Here is a 19,401-nt window from a genome sequence, read left to right as displayed (position 1 = left end):
TTTAAAGTGTTTTACTAATGATACTGACAAGCCACCACAAAGATATACTGAGTGCCAATGAAAACGCAACACTTTTGTTTTTCAAAAAAGTCTGATAACTTTTATTTATTTTATATTAGAACTTTGTAAAGTTGGTTGAAAATGACTTTAAAGACAATTGTTGACAACTTTACGGTTGGGTGATTTTTGGAACAAATGCGAAGTAAGGGTTATTTTGAACGGACATAAACCGAGTTCACCGCTTTTCAATATACGCACAATTTTCACGATTTTGTCATTTAAAGCTTGGCTAATGTCATGAATTTTCCCGCCCTTATTGTAAGGAAACTGCAATAAACATCTGAGTAAATGCCAGGACTTTCTGACAACCAGCGACATGCAGTTTCCGGCATGATCCAATGAAGCCTTTCACAGCATACAATTTCGAGAAGACTGTAGCCTCTACAATAACCCAAATCATCCACAAATTCAACAAAAATGGATCAGTTAATGATAAGCCACATCCCGGGGTTCAAAAAGCAAGAAACGCTCAGCAAAACCGATACATTTGGTCTTTAACATATCCGATATCGACTCTGATGGATGTCCAAAGGTCACGAGAGTTCAATGGTAGTCAAGGTAGATCCTCTGAAGCAATTTCAGTAAAGCACCATTTGCGCAGAAATTCAACAGTTAAAGAACACCTCAGCCGACATCTTAATGGCCGTCTGGCGTAAACATCGAATTCTGTAGACCAAAAATCATTCATTATGTACCAAAAATCGTCAGTGGTGGTTACATAGACGTTTGGCACTCGCCTTGGCCAAAAGTCATGCGTTTCGCCAGATTTAGGTCCGATAGAGCAAATTTTGCATCAGATTTGACATGGTTTAGATGATGAAAACCACCACCAATATCAAAAAGTCAGCTTGAGTTTGCTTTGCGGGACAAGTGGAATAACATTCCTCGAGATCACATTAAACGTCCGGGATGATCAATTCCGCGGCGCTGTCGAGATTGCGCTGCACAACAGGGTTGTAACATTTTTTGTTAGGACTGTGATTTGATGATTCGACATTGGATGTTTCGTTTATCTATTGCGCCCGAAAGATGACAATGAAACATTTTTGTTTGATATTGATCTATTGTTAGAATTGTTAATTTTCAAGAACAATTCATTTTGAAAGATCATGATTTCTAATATAAATTTTATTTTTGAAAAACCAAGTGTTGCGTTTTCATTGGCACTCAGTATATATAAATAGAACCATACAAATAGTTAGCAAATACATATAAAAAAAGATGTGATATGATTGCCAATGAGACAATTCTCCACAACAGACCAAAATGACATAGAAATTAACAATTACAGGTCGCCACACACCCTTCAACAATGAGCAAAGCTAATGCAGCATAGTCGGCTATAAAAGGTCTCAAAATGACAATGTGAAACAATTCAAAGGAGAAAAATAACGCTTATTTATGTACAAAAAATAAAGAAAAAACGAATATGTAACGCATAAACAAACGACAACCACTGAATTACAGGCTCCTTATATCATGTTCTCAGATATCATCTCCCAATTTAAAAAAATCACGAAAAATTGAACCTATTATGTGTTGCTCTCCTAGCTATAAAATGTATCCAAAATCAAAGATGTGGAACATATTCTATCATAATCATTTGGTAACTAATGCAATTAGTGTCTCTTCCATGCCTGTCTTGAACATAAAAACTAAACTACATATAAAATAAACAATACTCCTAATGCTCCGGTTGGTTGTCATCGTGCAACACAGTTAATAACACATATAGGAAAATCATAGAATTACATTTATCATAAAACACTGTCAAACATTCAAACATACTATCCACACTCATCTGTGTCCACACTTGTTAAGAATAAAAATACTTACATGAGATATAATTGGATAGTTATACATTATACAGTTGTTAAAAAAAAGGTCAATGTTAAAAAAATAAATGAAAAACTAACTGATCATAAACAAATATTTACAGGTTAATGTTTTGTCCACATATTCCGACACAGCGGGTAAAAAATGTTTGTATTTAGTAGATAGATAGAGAACATACTGTATTCTCTAAAAACTAAATACAAGTTCATTGACACACACTTTTGTATTATTAAACATGTACAATAGGTATGCAACACATATTACAAAACACTTTTAAAAGGTAAAAAAATATTGTAAACATTAACTTAAAACAAGAATGTGTCAATAGAACACGGATGCCCCACTCGCTGTATAATTTTCTATGTTTAGTGGACCGTGAAATTTTAATAAAAACTATTAAGATCATATCATAGGGAACATGTGCACTAAGTTTCAAGTTGTTCGGACTTCAACTTCATTAAAAACTACCTTGACCAAAAACTTTTACCTGAATCGGGACGGACAGACGAACGAACGGACGAACATACCAGAAAACATAATGCCCCTCTACTATCGTAGGTGGGGCATAACAAGTATAATGTTATTTACACAAGTTAAACAATGTAGTGTTTATGCATAGTCTAAATATACAGCATCATTCCTCGTTTTTGTATTTCTCTGTTACTGTGACATATTCCTAGCTGTAAATACCTGTAATATATTAATATAACAATATTTTAAGAGAAGGCGTGGTAATTTGAGTGGTCAATTTGTATACAAAAAAAATAGAATGTATAAAATCCTTCCATTGTTCAGATATTAGTTTTGCTTAACATTTACCTTCATGCTATATGAATGTTACTGTTATCGTGTTTTTTTTACTCTTTGGGCATGTTGTTATCTCTTCGGCACATTCCCCATTTTCATTCTCTATTTAATATATTATACTTTATTTACAACATTTAATCCTGGTATCTATGATGAGTTTATTCACATGCTTTTACATTGGACTGTTTTAATTTTACACGTTTTTTTTATAACTTTCATAACAATATGTGGATTGATTGATGGATCTAATGCTAGTCTAAATATCCTTTCAATGAACCCCCTGTGACGATGTCGAGGCCAAAAAAAATTTAAAATAAAAATTAAATTCTAAATATTGTAATACCTTTTCGTTGATGTAATCTGTTGGTTGATTCATTATTTCAGCAATTGTCATCATGATTTTCTGAAAGTGTTGTTATAACATTATCATTCTAATAATAAACATTAAGAATACATTCAGACCTATGTACAATACACAGCAAAATTCTATATCAAAATCAAAAAAAAATGTCAAACAAAAAAAAATTATCAATTCAATTCAATTCAATTCAATTCAATATTTTATTTACGTCTCACCTTATGTATAAAATTACACAATACATTTATAAAAGATACATTTTGTATACATAAGCCAATCTGTACAGATTTATGAGAGACATTTTGTTGTTGATCGAAATATTCTAAGTAAATGACATTACGCTCATTAACATCGGAAGACCAGTCATTGGTTTTATTTGTAGAAAGCATATATCCTGTTTTATTACATATTACGTTGCAGGCTTAATTGTCAACACATCGTTCTTTAATATCCCTGTTAAAAAACACGCTCATATCTTAAAGTATGACCTTTTGATGTTGTGTCTTGTGTGTTCTTTTATTTGTCTGTTTGTCTTTGTATATTTTAGCCATGGTGTTCTCAGTTTATTTTCGATCTATGAGTTTGACTGTCCCTCCAACATCTTTCGCCCCTCTTTTATCAACCGATCACAATAATTTTCAGCATTCCGAGTTTCAGCCTTTTTAATTATCAACTATTATATATACATATAAATACCTTCAGATTCAGTTTTCCTTCTAATTCTGTGTTCGTTGTTTTCATGGAACTGAGCCTTTTCTGTACCGAAATGTACATTCTTGAATTTATCGTCTGTTTTAATTTTGATAATAAACATCGCATGGAGTTGGTGCAGGGATATGCTCTGGTCCATTACAATTGTATGTGCCAAGTCTAAAAGGTTATCTAAGATGGCCGAAGCTGTCGCTTCATCGGCAAATCTTGGATGACATTGGAATTCCAGCCAGTTTCTTCTCTGCGTGCAGTCAGTAATAACATGAATTGAGGTGCTAAATCGTGAATCCATAGAGACTACTTGAACTGGACGTATTCCAAGTTTTGAAGATGTAAGTTCTTGACTTATATCTTTGTCATAAAGGACAGCATGCTTAAATATTGACATGAGAGATCTTCTGTCTTTTGATAAAGACTCAATAACACTATGAGAAATCAACAATTTAGAAGTTACAAGCTCGATTTCCTTCAAATTTTCAAGAACAAATTCTTGTACTGATTTGTCCTTCGTGTCAACATTTGCAATGATTGGAATTAAAGTTTCAAGTGGTCCTTCATTCTGTTCGCAATCATCCTCCTCTCTTAGATCCACATTTGTGACGACAGAAGGAGTACCTGACTTTGATATGAAATGCAACAGTAACTGGTATGCTGTTAGAAATAGGTCTTTAATCGATGAATTGTTGAGCAATGTCCATTTGGTTATGTTTTCAATTATTTTGCCTTTCATTTCAAGTCTTCTGATAATCATGGTCTGGTCGGATGACTTTGCCTGGTCAAAATTAGGCAGACACATGGGTTGATAATTGTTGCCAAGTTTTGATCTCCAATATTCCATTTTGGTGTCTGTGCTACAAAGCATTCTTTCAATAACATCGGTTTTTGTGTATTTGTTTTGTTGTAGCTTATTGTTTTCTTTCGACACACCATTGCTTATAATGGTAAATAAATCATTCACAAATATCTCAATATTTTTGAAGTCAAAGTAAAACCGACGAAAGCGCAAATTCAAAAGTTGTGTGTTGTCCTTTCGTACTGACTTGGAGGCAAAAAGAAGTTTTGTTTCGATCAGCTTTTCTGTTTTCTTCATGTTGTTAGTTCTAATTTTATTAATTCCCAGCTCATGGTCTGTAAGAATCTTCAAATCAAATTTGTCACCTGATAAAAGATCAAGGTCGCGTGGTTGGCGGTAAAATTCTAAATTCAGATCGCGATGTTTAGCTTCAATGTTTTCTAACAATTTCAACATTGTCTCGTTTTGCAGGATTCGATATGTTTCGCCACTGTCTATATAGTATTCGGATAACACGAATGGATGTAGCTTTCCGAGTTGTTCTAGACACGTTATCAAGAGATTTGTCTTATGTAAATTCTTCTCCACAGACAATTGTATATCAACAAAACTGTCTGCATTTTTCATATCTGTTATTGGATCTACAAAGCTTTTTTCGATATCTGTCAAAGGTGTCCTAAAATTTTCAAGTAAGCCTCGTAATTCACGTAGTTTCTGTACAGGAACTTGCCCAGGTTTACTGTTCATAGATATCAGATGTTCAAGTATCAAATTTGAAATAGACTCTATACTTGCATATTCAGCTAAAACAGAAACAACAGGCAGTCGGACATGAACACGTTTGTTGATAGAGTTTACAAATTCTAACCCTTTCATTGAATCCATTCCAATGGAAACTAAATTTGTACTTGGCGTCAAGATGGACATTTCAACAGCAAAAACATCTGCTGCTATAACCGAAGTTATCCTGATCGTTTCTTGAATTTGCTTTTGTGTTGACAATTTCAATAAATCATCCGTATCCATCAAAATATTTGTAATCTGGGAATTTTCTATAAAAATATCTAATATACGGAGCTCTCTTAAAATAGGGACTACTCTGGACATAATTGATACGTCTGCCGTTTGTCGAATCACAGTTTTCCAGTCAATAGTTGCACATATTACTTGTATTGAGTTTTTTATTAGTAGATATAAAAAACATTCTCTTATGTCAGTTCTTGTTAATGAATTGTAGCCTTGAGAGTCAAAAAATTGTTCAAGACCGTCCTTAACTTTCATCAGTCCAAGCTGAAGTGGACCCCAGTTTATTGTTTGCCCCGAAAGCCCTGTGCTCTGTCTGTAGAAGGAAACAGCATCCATAAATGAATTCCCCGCTCCATAATTGAGTTGCCCAACATTCCCAAAAGCAGATGCTGTTGACGAATGCAGTACAAAATAATCTAAATCCATGTCTTTTGTTACCATGTGTAGATTCCATGTACCTAACACTTTTGGACGAAGAACTTTATCAAGCTTTAATTCTGTCATATTCAAAATAATGCCATCGTCAAGAACTGCAGCTCCTTGAAAGACTCCTTTTATAGGTTGACTTGAATACTTCATCCGAATCATTTCAAAAGCGTTCTTCAAAGATAAAATATCTGTGATGTCAGTTTCTACAAATTCAATTTTGCAGGTAAATGTATCCATAAGTGTCTGCATCCATGCGATGTGTTCGTCAGTAGGATTTCTACGTCCAAATATAAATACAGCACCACCGCCTAATTCGCAAATTAATTTCACAATCTCTTGTCCGAGACCAGTTAAACCCCCTACGACAACGTACGACGAATGTTTACCAAACAGATCATTTCGTGTTGATGCAACATCAAGCCTTCGAACAGTGTCTACAATGTCATCTTTGTCTTTGGTATCGAAACAAAATGTTCTACCATTCCCACATGCTATTGGAATCTTTTGCAGTATGCCAACTGCAGTATTTGTGACTAACCATTGTTTGATTAGACAGAGTGATTTAGACAAATTGTGTCTTTGTAAAACTTCCTCGTTGTTGACGAGCTTTAACCTTAAAGATGGACAAACATAGCGCAAAAGTCTTTCATTTGTTTTGCTGATAAGATTTGTGAAAGAAAATATTTCAACTGATAAATGGTTATTTTCAGTCAATATTGTTTCCAATTTGTCAACATTTGTTGACAAAAAGATAATTTGCAAAGCTGGTGTAATCCTAAAAGACTCTAGTTCAGCTAAGTTGAAAATGTTCACACTGGATTCCTTGTGTCTACCTGTGTATTCAAGGATACACTCTAGAAGATGAACAACATGAATGGTGGCTACAGTCTCATCATATAATATGGATATTGGATTTAGTTTTGATATTTCATCTGCAATTGAGAAAAACATTGCAATTTGAAGAAGAATTCCAGGTTGATAGTTCGGAAATCGGATTTTTTCTAAAATGCAGTCTTCAGGCACGACTACAAAATTGGATGCATTAACTGGGTAACATGTGACATATTCTTCATGCAACTGTACTCTGTGTGGCTTCTCTAAAGACTTTAAATCAGTGGTCGACCTATGAATTGCTTTACCGCAAGTTTCTGCAGAAATTAACTGATGTCCATTTGTACAATACAACTTCCAAGGATCATCTCCACCCACGATTTCTGTCAAACTTGCTGGAAACCATAATTGGTCTGTATAGGAAGACATTACTTCTAATTCTACTGAGCCTTCATATACTTTTGACAAGTGTGTGTGTCTGAAAAAAGGCCGAGTTATCTTATTGTATTTCTCTGATTTGAGTTCCAATGCATCATTTGCATTGTATGTGTTCATTCTGAAAGTTGGTTCATCAATGGTACTTCTCATGAGCGTGCTTGAATAAATGCATTGTTTCTCAAACTTCAATTCTGAAGGTAGTAACTGTTCATTGTGTTCATTGTTCATAACTTCCTGAAGACAGATCAGGTCAGATTCCTCTTCAAAATCGATAAGAAACAGCTTTGTAAATACTTCTTCTCTCATTAAACATCTGACCATGCCCCATAACTCAGACCCTAGTATATTGACATGGCCATTGTCTTGTAGGCTTACTTTTGGTTGGGTTTGTTTGGTTAGAACATACATAACAACATCTACTTTTTCGTGTATCAACTTTTGACACAATTTTGTTAATATGACACACGAAGTCTTTACCGTATTGAATATATCTTCGGGTGACATATTTTCGCCTGAACAATCACTGCATCTTGGGCAATAAACGATTTCCGAAATGTTCTGGAAGTTTCCAAATGTTGTCATTACGTAATCATATAAATCCTGGATAACATTGTTACATATTTCGTCAATATGCGACGAAACTGTAATGCCTTTTGAATCTGGTAAATACTTTTCCATCATTTGCTGTGCTTTGGCTTCAACTGTAACTATAAGCGCGTTTGATACAAAGATATCGTTCTCAAATTTCCGATCAAAGCTAACCGGTTGCCATCGTATTTCATAAAATTTGTTTTTGAGTGGATTGTCTGGAACAGTAGGTGACACATTCTGAAGCTCACATCCTATCATTTCTATTGCCACGTCTCCATTTTCGTTGATTACCAGCATATTCATAGTTGATCTAAAAATATTGGTTTTCACTAACTGTCCAAGAACGTACAATCGTTGCCCTGGTTGTTTATGGACTATAAGGGATTGTATACTCACAGGTACAGAGATGTCTCTTGTTTTCTCTAACTCATTAGGATCAAATGATAAAATAGTTGTTTGAAATGCTCCATCTAAAATAACAGGAATTAAGTTGCTTCTGAACTCCGAGTCAAAAACTTTTGCTGATACTTCCATGGAAACAAGATATTGATTTTTTAACCGCCTACAGTCTTTGATCACCGAAAGGTCCTCCCCATAATGGAATCCGAAATCGTTAAGTTTGGAATAAAATGTCTTTCCCGTAGCATACATTTCTAATTTAGTTTTCAGTCGAGTAATGTTTATAGGACAAGGCGTTGGGCGGGTGGCTCTTTTCATTTCAAATTTGCATATAATTTTTTCATTCGATTTAATATCGATCGTCTGGTTTAAATGATCCGCCTGTGTTGTCAATTTTTCAGTGTGACTTTTGTCTATTCGTAATCGATTTACAAAGCGTAATGATATTTCTAGCTCCGATGTAGGTAAATGTAAAAGACATCGTGCTATTTCTAGGGCAATTTCAGCATGAACAGCTCCTGGGGCAATGTGTACTTGTTCTACTATATGCTGGTAAATATAAGGCGTTGTTAAGGGTGTGAATTGAATTGTGAAATCCTTTGACAGTACTTTTTGCATAACGAAGAGATGTTTTTTTGTATTCTCCTTTATTCCCTTGAGGTTGTTTTTTAATGTTTCTGATGACATCAATACTTTACAGCGGTTAAACTTGTATTGTGGTATATCTGTGAGGCATTCATCTCCGTGAAACATTTGTTCAAACTGTATGTCGTAACCGCATTCAAAGAGTCTGGACAGTGCAGAAACAAACGTGCGAATCTCATCTGGCTGATTCAAGGAAGGGATGGATACAGCTTCCAAATTTGTTATGCTTCGTAGATGCGCTTTGGCAACTGGCTTTGGTCCTAGTTCTAGTACAATGTTTTTCCTATTCTCTACCATCGAATTCGATACTGCCTTGGACAAGTGAACCGGTTGTCGTAAATTCTTTGCCCAATACATAGGCGTTGCCATGAAACTGCTATCTATTTTTTCTCCAGTAACGGTTGAAATAATTTCATATTCTGGTGTCATGGGTTTCAGGTCGTCAAGATACTTTGGTAGTTCTGCACTTGCATCATCCATGTGATAGCTGTGATATGCACAGTTAACATCTAGAATTTTCATCAGTGTATTTGGCATTGTCCTCTTAAGGTCTTCCTGTATATCTTCAATCGCTTCTTTATCTCCAGAGATGACGCATGCCTCTTTACTACTGTACACTCCTATGCTAAGCTTTCCATCGTATTTTAAACATTTCTCCTCAATTTCACTTATGTCACATTTGCCAACAACCATCATTCGACCGCCGTTCGCTTTGCTGGATAAAGAAGAACGATAAAAAATTATTTTGACCGCATCTTTCAAATTAAACACTCCTGCGGCATGAGCCGCTGCTACTTCTCCAACGGACTGTCCTACAATTATATTTGGGTGAATACCGAGAGATCGCCATAAGTGGAACAGTGAAACCTGCCATGCAAATATGATCAATGGACCTTTGAACGAATTCGTTAAAAACGAATTTGTAGGATTTTTAATTTCGTCGACGATTGAAATTTTGGTATATTGTTGAAGTTCCTCGTCGATTCTTATAAATGTTCTTCGAAAAGCTGTATCTCTATCGAGCATTTGCTGGCATGTTCCAGTCCAAACTGTTCCAACACCGCCGAACAAAAAGATCATATTCAGTTCGTTTGACCTTATTGGAAAAATGTTTTGTAGCTTACTTTCTTTATCTAATATTTCTTTGCTAATATCGTGTATTGTTTTGCCAATAAAAGCAACTCTGTAATTAAAATGTTCTCTTTTCAACAATGACGTGTAGGAGATATCCTGGACGTTGTACGAGTCTGTTCCTAGCTTTGATTTCATATGCTCTAAAGTCTTCATAACAGCTGGAATACTTGTTCCTGATATTGCTATCATACAATAATCAAAGACAGGATCTAAGCGTTTATTATTAGATTTAGTTGGAACTTTTTTCACAATGGCATGACCATTCGACCCACCAAAGCCAAATGAATTTATACTGCCGTACCTAGCTCCGTCTGGTCTAACTGGCCATGGTATTGTTGAAGTTGCAACTTTTAAGGCGGAGTTTTTAAAATCGATGTTTGAATTCCCTCTCTCTTCAGTATAATGCAAAGATTGAACTATTCTACCATGATTTATCATTAAGAGTGTTTTGATCAAACCGGCAATGGCAGCGGCGGATTCTAAATGTCCTATATTTGATTTCACAGATCCCATAGCAATAGTCGGCTCATTGTTAAAATACGGTCCAAAGAATTCAGACAATGCTCTCATTTCTATTGGGTCACCAACTGGGGTTCCGGCTCCTTAAAAGTAGAAAGAAACTATGAGGCAAAATTTAAAGAATGCACATGTTGTCCGGACTAAGCTTGCAATTCAAATTATCATAAAACAAGAAGTAAGCAGTAAAATATGAGCGAACGAACGGACGGACAATGTCATATATATTATGTCAGTTAACTGCTAGTAGTCTGTTGTTATTTATGTATTATTGTCATTTTATTTATTTTCTTTTGTTACATCTTTTGACATCAGACTCGGACTTCTCTTGAACTGAATTTTAATGTGCGTATTGTTATTCTTTTACTTTTCTACATTGGCTAGAGGTATAGGGGGAGGGTTGAGATCTCATAAACATGTTTAACCCCGCCGCAATTTTGCGCCTGTCCCAAGTCAGGAGCCTCTGGCCTTTGTTAGTCTTGTATGATTTTAAATTTTAGTTTCTTGTGTATAATTCGGAGTTTAGTATGACGTCCATTATCACTGTACTATTATGCATATTTTAGGGGCCAGCTGAAGGACACCTACGGGTGCGGGAATTCTCGCTACATTGAAGACCCATTGGTTGCCTTCGGCTGTTGTTTGCTCTATGGTCGGGTGGTTGTCGCTTTGACATATTCACCATTTCCTTTCTCAATTTTATTAGCCCTACTTTTAGAGTGTGAAATAATTTTATTAATTTTATTATAAAGATATTGAGTGAAAACAATAATAAAATTTAACAGAAGAATTTCACCAGCAATTAACTCTTATGTTGACCATTTATTTTTACCACCGTATAGCAGGTGATTTTCCCATATTTTCGCGGATAAAACAAAATTGCCAAACCAAATTCCGCCAATTTAAAACGGGTACATGGAAATCTATTGGTAAAAGTTTTGAATCCGCCAAAATAATAACCGCCTAATTATTCCGTATACCTTATTCATAGAAAATCGCGAAATTTAACATCCGCGAAAATAATCTGCTATACGGTATTAGACAGGCAAAATAAATCTGCCCTCCAGCAAATTTATGTAACATCTAAAGTTGATTGGTGTGAATTTAGTTTATATATCACCTATTATTAACTTATATTCATGATCTCGAGAATTCAATTTCCTATAAGCGAATGATACCATCAAGTGAGCATCAAGTCCAAATATCAGGACAGCTAAGCGAGACTAAACTTTCACTTTCTTGGCGGAGATGTAATCTTGGTTTAAATATATCATCTCGAAATTAACATTTCAAATGTTCTTTAAACTATTTTTAACTCAATTTAGATTTCAAGCTATTCCATTAACTCCTTCTATATGATTATGATTACATTGAGAGAAAAAACACCTTAGCACTACACGGTGTATAGTTATAACAAGTTGAATTTCCATGACTGGCATCAGGGGGTCACTTATTGGATATGCTAGGAAATAATTATGGAAGATCAAGTTTTAATTTTTAAATGTGAATTCATACAACATACCACATTGATGGCATGGAAACTGAATAAGATGATGTACATGTCTTTTACTCCTAATAATTTTATCATTACCGCAAATAAAAGAGACATGCATAGTAACAGAAATATAACTATTGAATTTAGCAGTACACCACTGGATCTCGTTAATCATGCTGATCTGAAAACCATATTGAGCCAATTTTATATGGCTCACGAATTATAGAATTTCATCAAAGAGAATACTATATGTAACTAACTTTGAAGTATTACAGAAAGCATTTAATCATACCATGAGCTTCAACGTGCTGGATAAAGGATGGATCCACTTTATATCGTCTAAATACATCTTCAAGAAGGACTCGTTGCTGTTTTGAAGATGGTGCGATTATAGGAGTACTTGTTTTTCCATTTTGATTACATCCGCATGCTATAGTGCCCCATATCTTATCTTTATCTTTCAGTGCCTAAAATGAAGTTTTCAAACTTAAAATTGAGAATGGAACTATTATGCAGATGTTATGTGTATGATAGATATTTATACGATTTCTCCCAACAGATTGGCACAAGGGCAGCAACAAACTTTCACGCCAAACATTAACAAACAAATAAACGTCAACAATAACCATATTTTGAGATCACGTAATAAATTTTTAGATATGAGTAACAGCTTTATCAAAACAATATTTTGCTACAAAATGTATTTGTATAAGATCACACTCATGAAAATGTGGGGGCCTTGGCGGCCGAGTGGTCTTAGTAGTTACTACCAGTAATCACTAGCCAGTTAACACTGAGGTTGTAAGTTCGAACCTTGGTCGTGCGGGTGCACTCGACTCAAATCTTTATTGACTAGGATTGTCAGCTTTCCCATCGAAAGTCGATGTTTTTCTCCGACTTCCTCCACCAATAAAAACTGGCCGCCATGAAATAGGCTTATTGTGGTGCTTAAAAGTGACAAATAACTGTATGGGAAATGACCAATTTAGGTCAAACATGTACATTTTGACATGTGTATAAGCTCATACATATGTAATGATATCGAGCAACACCTATTCGAATCTTATGTATTAGCAGCTATGCTTCTATATGAGTCATACTAACCAGGCGGAAACCCAGTTGAAATAGAACAAAAGAATCGAAGCTCTTTGTTAGAGAAGGCGATAAATGCTCACTGCTATGTTTACTATAGTAACAAAAATTTTAAAAGTTAATAGAAACAAATAAAACGATAATTTTCTCCTCAATTACGAAGTGCTTTATTTTAAAACACCATTTGCATAAGTTTTCAATTAATCTATTACATAGTAATGCAGAACAATAGACCACTTTCGAGTTCATCCGTCACCGGAGAAAACTCGTCAATTATGCGCGCCTTTATGACGTTATTTACCAGATAGAGGGGATCGCCTGTATCCCTGCACTATTAACTAAATGCATAACCTCCGATTAAAAAAAAAATAACACGGATGGAGAACATATCAATCAATTAGTTCAGTAATTTTCGTGTCTGCCCTTATGTGACTCAAGAACACATTCCAAAAAATGGGTTACAATTGTATAGAAAAGAGAAAATCGAGTGCACCTTTTTATATTAGGGCGTGTTTGAGGTGTATATTTTGTCTTTAAAATGTACAAAGCAAGAGTATTTGATATATCATCTCGCTTTAGATTCTATCATTTTTATATATCAAAGCTACAGGTTGACTTTATAACATAAAAAAAGATAAAATATATGGATCAAATGAAATACCTATCTTATGAATCACAGACACAGAGTAGGTGTGTTCGAATAGCTATTTTTTTACTAAAAGTACTTGACGACAGTCTTTAAAGTTGGATCATGAAAATGCATATCTTCGAGAGAAAAAAATGTGTGTGTGATAACTAGGGTTTATAATCTTCAACCAATGAAAATTTTTAGTCTGCCCTTCCACGAAATATTAAATAAGTCTTTTTTTAAATGTTTAAGAATTTTTGAAAACCAATCAGACAATAGTTTTTAGTTGAATCAATGCAGACAAGATCATTAACTGATGCTCATTAGCTAGTAGATACATTTGTCTTTTAAAATACAACTGACATACAGGATCGTAATGGTGCTATGTGGATAATTTATCGGTTTTCAAGAGCAAAACTGGCAGCGCGTCATCCCTACAATGGCTACCATTTCTACGATTGTAAAAATGAACTGGTGTAATGGGGAGATAATTTTGACGAAGAAGAATCCTGACTTTTAACATGATGAATAAAATTAATATATCTGGAGAAAGTTTTGTCTTTTAAGAATTGTCATTCTTTATTGTGGTCAACTAGAGATGACCTAACTCGCACAGCTTACATCTATTGATTAGGGATTTAAGCTAAATGTCTAATTTATTGTCGCTCAAATATACATTACTTTCAATTGTATGATGATTTTATTATAATAAAATGTTATTAAACAAACCGTACCTGACTGAGTTTTTTCAAAACTATAACACCACAACCTTCTCCCCTAACATAGCCTTCTGCGTCGTCTGCAAATGGATTACTTTTCCCAGAAGGAGATGTCATCTTAGCTTTAGCTAATACTATGAAGATACTAGGAGATAAAATGCTATTCACGCCTCCACAGATCGCCATCTCGCATTCACCTGCAAATATAGTTTTTTTTTTTGTTACAATCTAATGTTACAATATTATGTTACAATCTTATTTTCAATCTAATGTTACAATTTAATGTTACAATTTAATGTTATTTATGTTATATAATTCAAATTCAAATATTTATTGCCATATAAACTTTATCAATATTAAGTTTGGGTGACAAATACAAAATAAGTAGACAATATAACTAAAACTCACATTATAATATATATACACAATCATGCACATACTATTCTAATAACCAGATCTGTATGATAAATGGACATTTAATCTGCTTAAACGGTACAGAAATCAAGAGTATTTCGCTGTTACTCAAAGCTATCTGTATACTATTGTATTGTATGACAGTTGTGTTTCACTTGTTCCGTTGATGTTTACCCTTTAATCTTACGTCAGTTCTTATTGACTTCCCCTTTTGTAAATTTGCTTTGGAGTTTAGTATTAATGTGATACTTTTCAAAGCCCAGAAGAATTTGTTTACGCCAGAGTTTAAACATGTATTATTTAGTGAAATGGCAGCATTTATATAGCGGGGAAGTTGCAAACAAAACTTTACGACAAAAGAGATGATTTCAGCTTTCCAATTGTGAACTTTCGTTTCTAAGTAGCAGCATTCCAACTGCACCTGTATACGGGGTATATATCGTCGATTTGATACTATATTCCCGTGCTTGTATTTCCTATAATGATTTTGATAGATGGTTGCTGCTTACCAGGAAACTATTAAACCAAGAGTTCCAAATGGTGAAGTTGAAATCATCCCTTCGTAAATTTTACGGACGCCATCACGAGATGGTTAACCGTTATGAAATAACCGTTTCACAGATGATATCGGATAATTATGCTCCTTACGTCGCAAATACAATCCCCTTCCCTTTCATGAATGTGATCTACCGAATTCGACTATTTACCGGATTTGTTATAACATGAGCAACACGAAGGGTGCCACATGTAGAGCAGGATCTGCTTACCCTTCCGGATCACCTGAGATTACCCTCAGTTTTAGTTGGTGTTCGTGTTGATTATCCTTTAGTTTTCTATGTTGTGTCTTGTGTACTATTGTTTGTCTGTTTGTCTTTTTCATTTTTAGCCATGGCGTTGTCAGTTTATTTTCGATTTATGAGTTTGACTATCCCTCTGGTATCTTTCGCCCCTCTTTTGAAAGGTTTTACCCTGCATTAAATGGATACAATTTTAGCTAGCAGGATAACAGGGTTTGTACATTTTACTATGTTGACTGTTTGTTACAACAATAAAAATCATAAAGTGTTTAGCAAACAAGCAAATCAAATAATTTGATATATTGTAATCTCATAAGAAATATTTGTCTAAATTTAAAGCTGTTGTGAATCTATAATTAATTACCAACTTGATGAAGAACGCAAATACCTACAAAAAGTTTCAGTATGGTGATAATGAAAATATGCATTAGTAAGACAAAAACATTGTGAAAGTGACATTTTCATTCTATTCTATGCAGTATAAATAAAACTTCAAGAGAATACTACACAATGTATCCAAACAAAACATATCATTTTAGCACTTTCATATTCTTCTTAATAAGTTGAAAATTCAGTTGAATATTTCTGCTGTAACATGAAAGATGTAATAGTTATAAAAACCTGTACGAATTGCTTGACATCCCATATAAACAGCTGTCATTGATGACGAGCATGCCGTGTCCACCGCCATTGAAGGTCCGCGCAGGTCATAGTGATTTGAAATTCTGTTTGCGGTAAGAGATGAATTGATACCAGTCACCATTGTGTTATTGGACTCATTACGGCAATTTGCAGCTCCACACATCATGTCATTATTGGTAACTCCTAAAAATGGAAGAATGAATGAATTTGTGCTTCTTTGTTATATATCTATATGTTTTTTTTAGTGATTAAGATCATAACACAATGTTGACTGCTGTATTTTTGACATTTTTACCTTATATGTCTGTTTGTTTTGTTCACGCATCATTGTCAATATAATGGAATTTGATATGACTGTTATACAAGTAACAGGTTTATCTAGCTATAAAACCAGGTTCAATCCACCATTTTCTACATAAGAAAATGCCTGTACTTAGTCAGGAGTTGCTAGATTTTCGTACTTGAATTTTATTGCCTTTGCCATGTTCTGCAGACAATTTAGTTTTTCAAAACAGTTTCACATACTAAGATTTGAATTCAGCTGATCCATAAACATGTAATGCATTTGTAATTAATATACTTACCAATATACACTCCAGTATTTGATCCTTTCATGTTTTGCATTGTAAATCCTCCATTTTCTAAAGCCGAATGGGTAACTTCTAGTGTTAAGCAAGTTTGAGGATTTATCCATCCTGCTTCGTTGTCGCCAATTCCAAAAAACTTGTTGTCCCACTTGTCAAATCTGAGGAAAAGAAGTAAATATTTATTATACCTCGCGGTAAATATCCATGAAGAAAATATGTGTCTACCTTGCACCGAACATTTTGCTTGACAATTATGCTAACCTATTTACTAACAGAGCATTTAGCAAATATAACACATATTGTAATATATGAATGTTTTGTCCTATTGGGAATGTGGTGTTGATGGTTTTCCTAAGTTCTGTTGCACGTAGGTTTTGTGTGATTTAACATTGTACATTTGCAGTCCGTTTGTCTATAAGACCAATCGGAATATGAATTGCTAAACTTGCTAGCATAATTTTTAAAGATAATACGCAAAATTGTTGACATTTGTCTTCTTTTTCGGTCAATTTTGATATTCTGAATATTTTGCTATAGGAAGATGTGGTGTGAGTGCCAATGAGACAACTCTCAGTCCAAATAACAATTTATAAAAGTAAACCATTATAGGTCAATGTACGGCCTTCAACACGGAGCCTTGGCTCACACCGAACAACAAGCTTTAAAGGGCCCCAAAATTACTAGTGTAAAACCATTCAAACGGGGAAACCAACGGTCTAATCTATATAAAAAACGAGAAACGAGAAACACGTATCAATAACATAAACAGACGACAACTACTGTACATCAGATTCCTGATACCAAATACTTCATAATATGCAACCCTCAATATGACACTCTGTAATAGAAAAATAAAAAGGTGAACTGAATATCTTCAAGTTACAAAATATTATCACTGAAGGTTGCACTTTGTAAATACAGCTGTTTCTCAAAACACGCCTCTTTTGGGGAGTAATTGAATATTCATAGAAAATTGATTTTGTTTACATACTGGTTCCCAGTTATGCTCTCTGTGTTCCATATCGCAGAGACAGAACTTGGGAATGTTACCAGTAAATAAACACGTGCATATTGTTTACATTGAAATCTGTGGTAACCTTTCATTCGAGGTAGGGGTAGTTAAGAAAATTAGTGTAAGTTTAAACTCTGAGAAGTTTAGGGCATATAAACGTTGAAAATATGCCGCACAGCCCTATATTTTGACCTTTGAAAAAAAATGTGGTGCATATGAACTTTCAATTCTAGGATAAGATTTTTTTCAAAACTTCATAGTAAAAGTGGTACAGTTTTAGCCGTAAAAGGAGTTCCTATGGGAAATTGCATTGTCAATATTTACAGAAATGCAACCTGAAAAGTTGCGTTCCGTTTGTTAAGGATGATTGCTTGCCATGGTTTGGATTTTTTGTCAGATTTTCGAAATCCTCTGGTTTTATCCATTCGAATGCTTTAAAAAAATTTGCCCATGGACCCTCATTTTTCTTTTTATAAATCTTTTACATGTATAATTATAAGCCATTTGTAAAAGTCTTATAAAATCATATTTATCTGAGTAGCGAATTTCCTTAAGATTGATCTCTCCGTAACTTATTTGCTAATAAGAGTGTAACATCTAAACTTGGGTAGAAGATAATACCATAACATAGAAGCTCGTTTGGAGTTGAAAATGCTGCCCCGAAGGGAATCTGCACAAATGCATCTAAACATTTAGCTTTTTTAATGATATAATTTTTATGTTGCAACATTCCAGCAACGTCTGCTTACGAAGTATATATCTTCTAGTTGATACGATATTCCAGGGCTTTTATTTCCTATCATGATTTCCTTGATAGAGTGTTCCAACTCACAAAGCAGCTAGTAAACCAAAAATTCCCATTGATGAAGATGATCAAATCGTCCCTTCGTAAATTTTATGGACGCTATCCCGAGTTGGTTGACCGTTATGGAATATCTGCTTTACATATTACAACGCATATGTTCCAATTGTCACAAGTACAACCCCGTTTCCTCTTCCCCGACTGTGACGTACCGAATAAGACTTTTTACGGGTTTTTAATAATTCGATTAATACGAGTGCAACTTGTAAAGTAGGATCTGCTATCCCTTCAGGAGCATATATAAGATCACCCCCAATTTTTGGTGGACTTTGTGTCTTTAGTTTTCTATGAATTTTATGATTTATGTGTACTGTTGTTTGTATTATAATAAGAAAATAGGTTGATATTCGCGTAATGTAACATGGTCTGCTTACTTGTCTCTTCCCTCAGACTCTAAACAGAAGAACTACATCTGTGAGAGCTGGGTTTTAACATGTTCAGGGAACTACAATGTAGCTGTAACAATGCCTCGGATGATGTATGACATTGCTGTCGATGTAAAGGCAAGCCGGGCGCTGTGTTGCCGATGTTGAGACAGGCCGGATTCAACTGACACCTGCTGTATAAGTTTCAAAATTC

General features: G+C 34.5%; 1 protein-coding gene across 1 annotated transcript; it reads right to left on the bottom strand.

Annotated features, from left to right (window-relative positions):
- Window positions 1-1,879: 1,879 nt before the first annotated feature.
- Window positions 1,880-17,100, bottom strand: LOC143044252 (5-methyl-1-naphthoate synthase-like). Its single transcript, XM_076216180.1, has 6 exons — window positions 16,946-17,100; window positions 16,341-16,544; window positions 14,524-14,705; window positions 12,362-12,536; window positions 3,047-3,106; window positions 1,880-2,586 (listed from the first exon to the last, which is right to left on the bottom strand). Exons 1-5 carry the CDS (start codon window positions 16,983-16,985, stop codon window positions 3,084-3,086), a joined length of 624 nt encoding a protein of 207 aa, XP_076072295.1. The 5' UTR covers window positions 16,986-17,100; the 3' UTR covers window positions 1,880-2,586; window positions 3,047-3,083.
- Window positions 17,101-19,401: the final 2,301 nt, after the last annotated feature.

This window comes from Mytilus galloprovincialis, chromosome 9 (assembly GCF_965363235.1).
Source record: "Mytilus galloprovincialis chromosome 9, xbMytGall1.hap1.1, whole genome shotgun sequence".
Lineage (NCBI taxonomy): Eukaryota > Metazoa > Mollusca > Bivalvia > Mytilida > Mytilidae > Mytilus > Mytilus galloprovincialis.
This window is presented reverse-complemented; position numbering and strand designations above follow the sequence as displayed.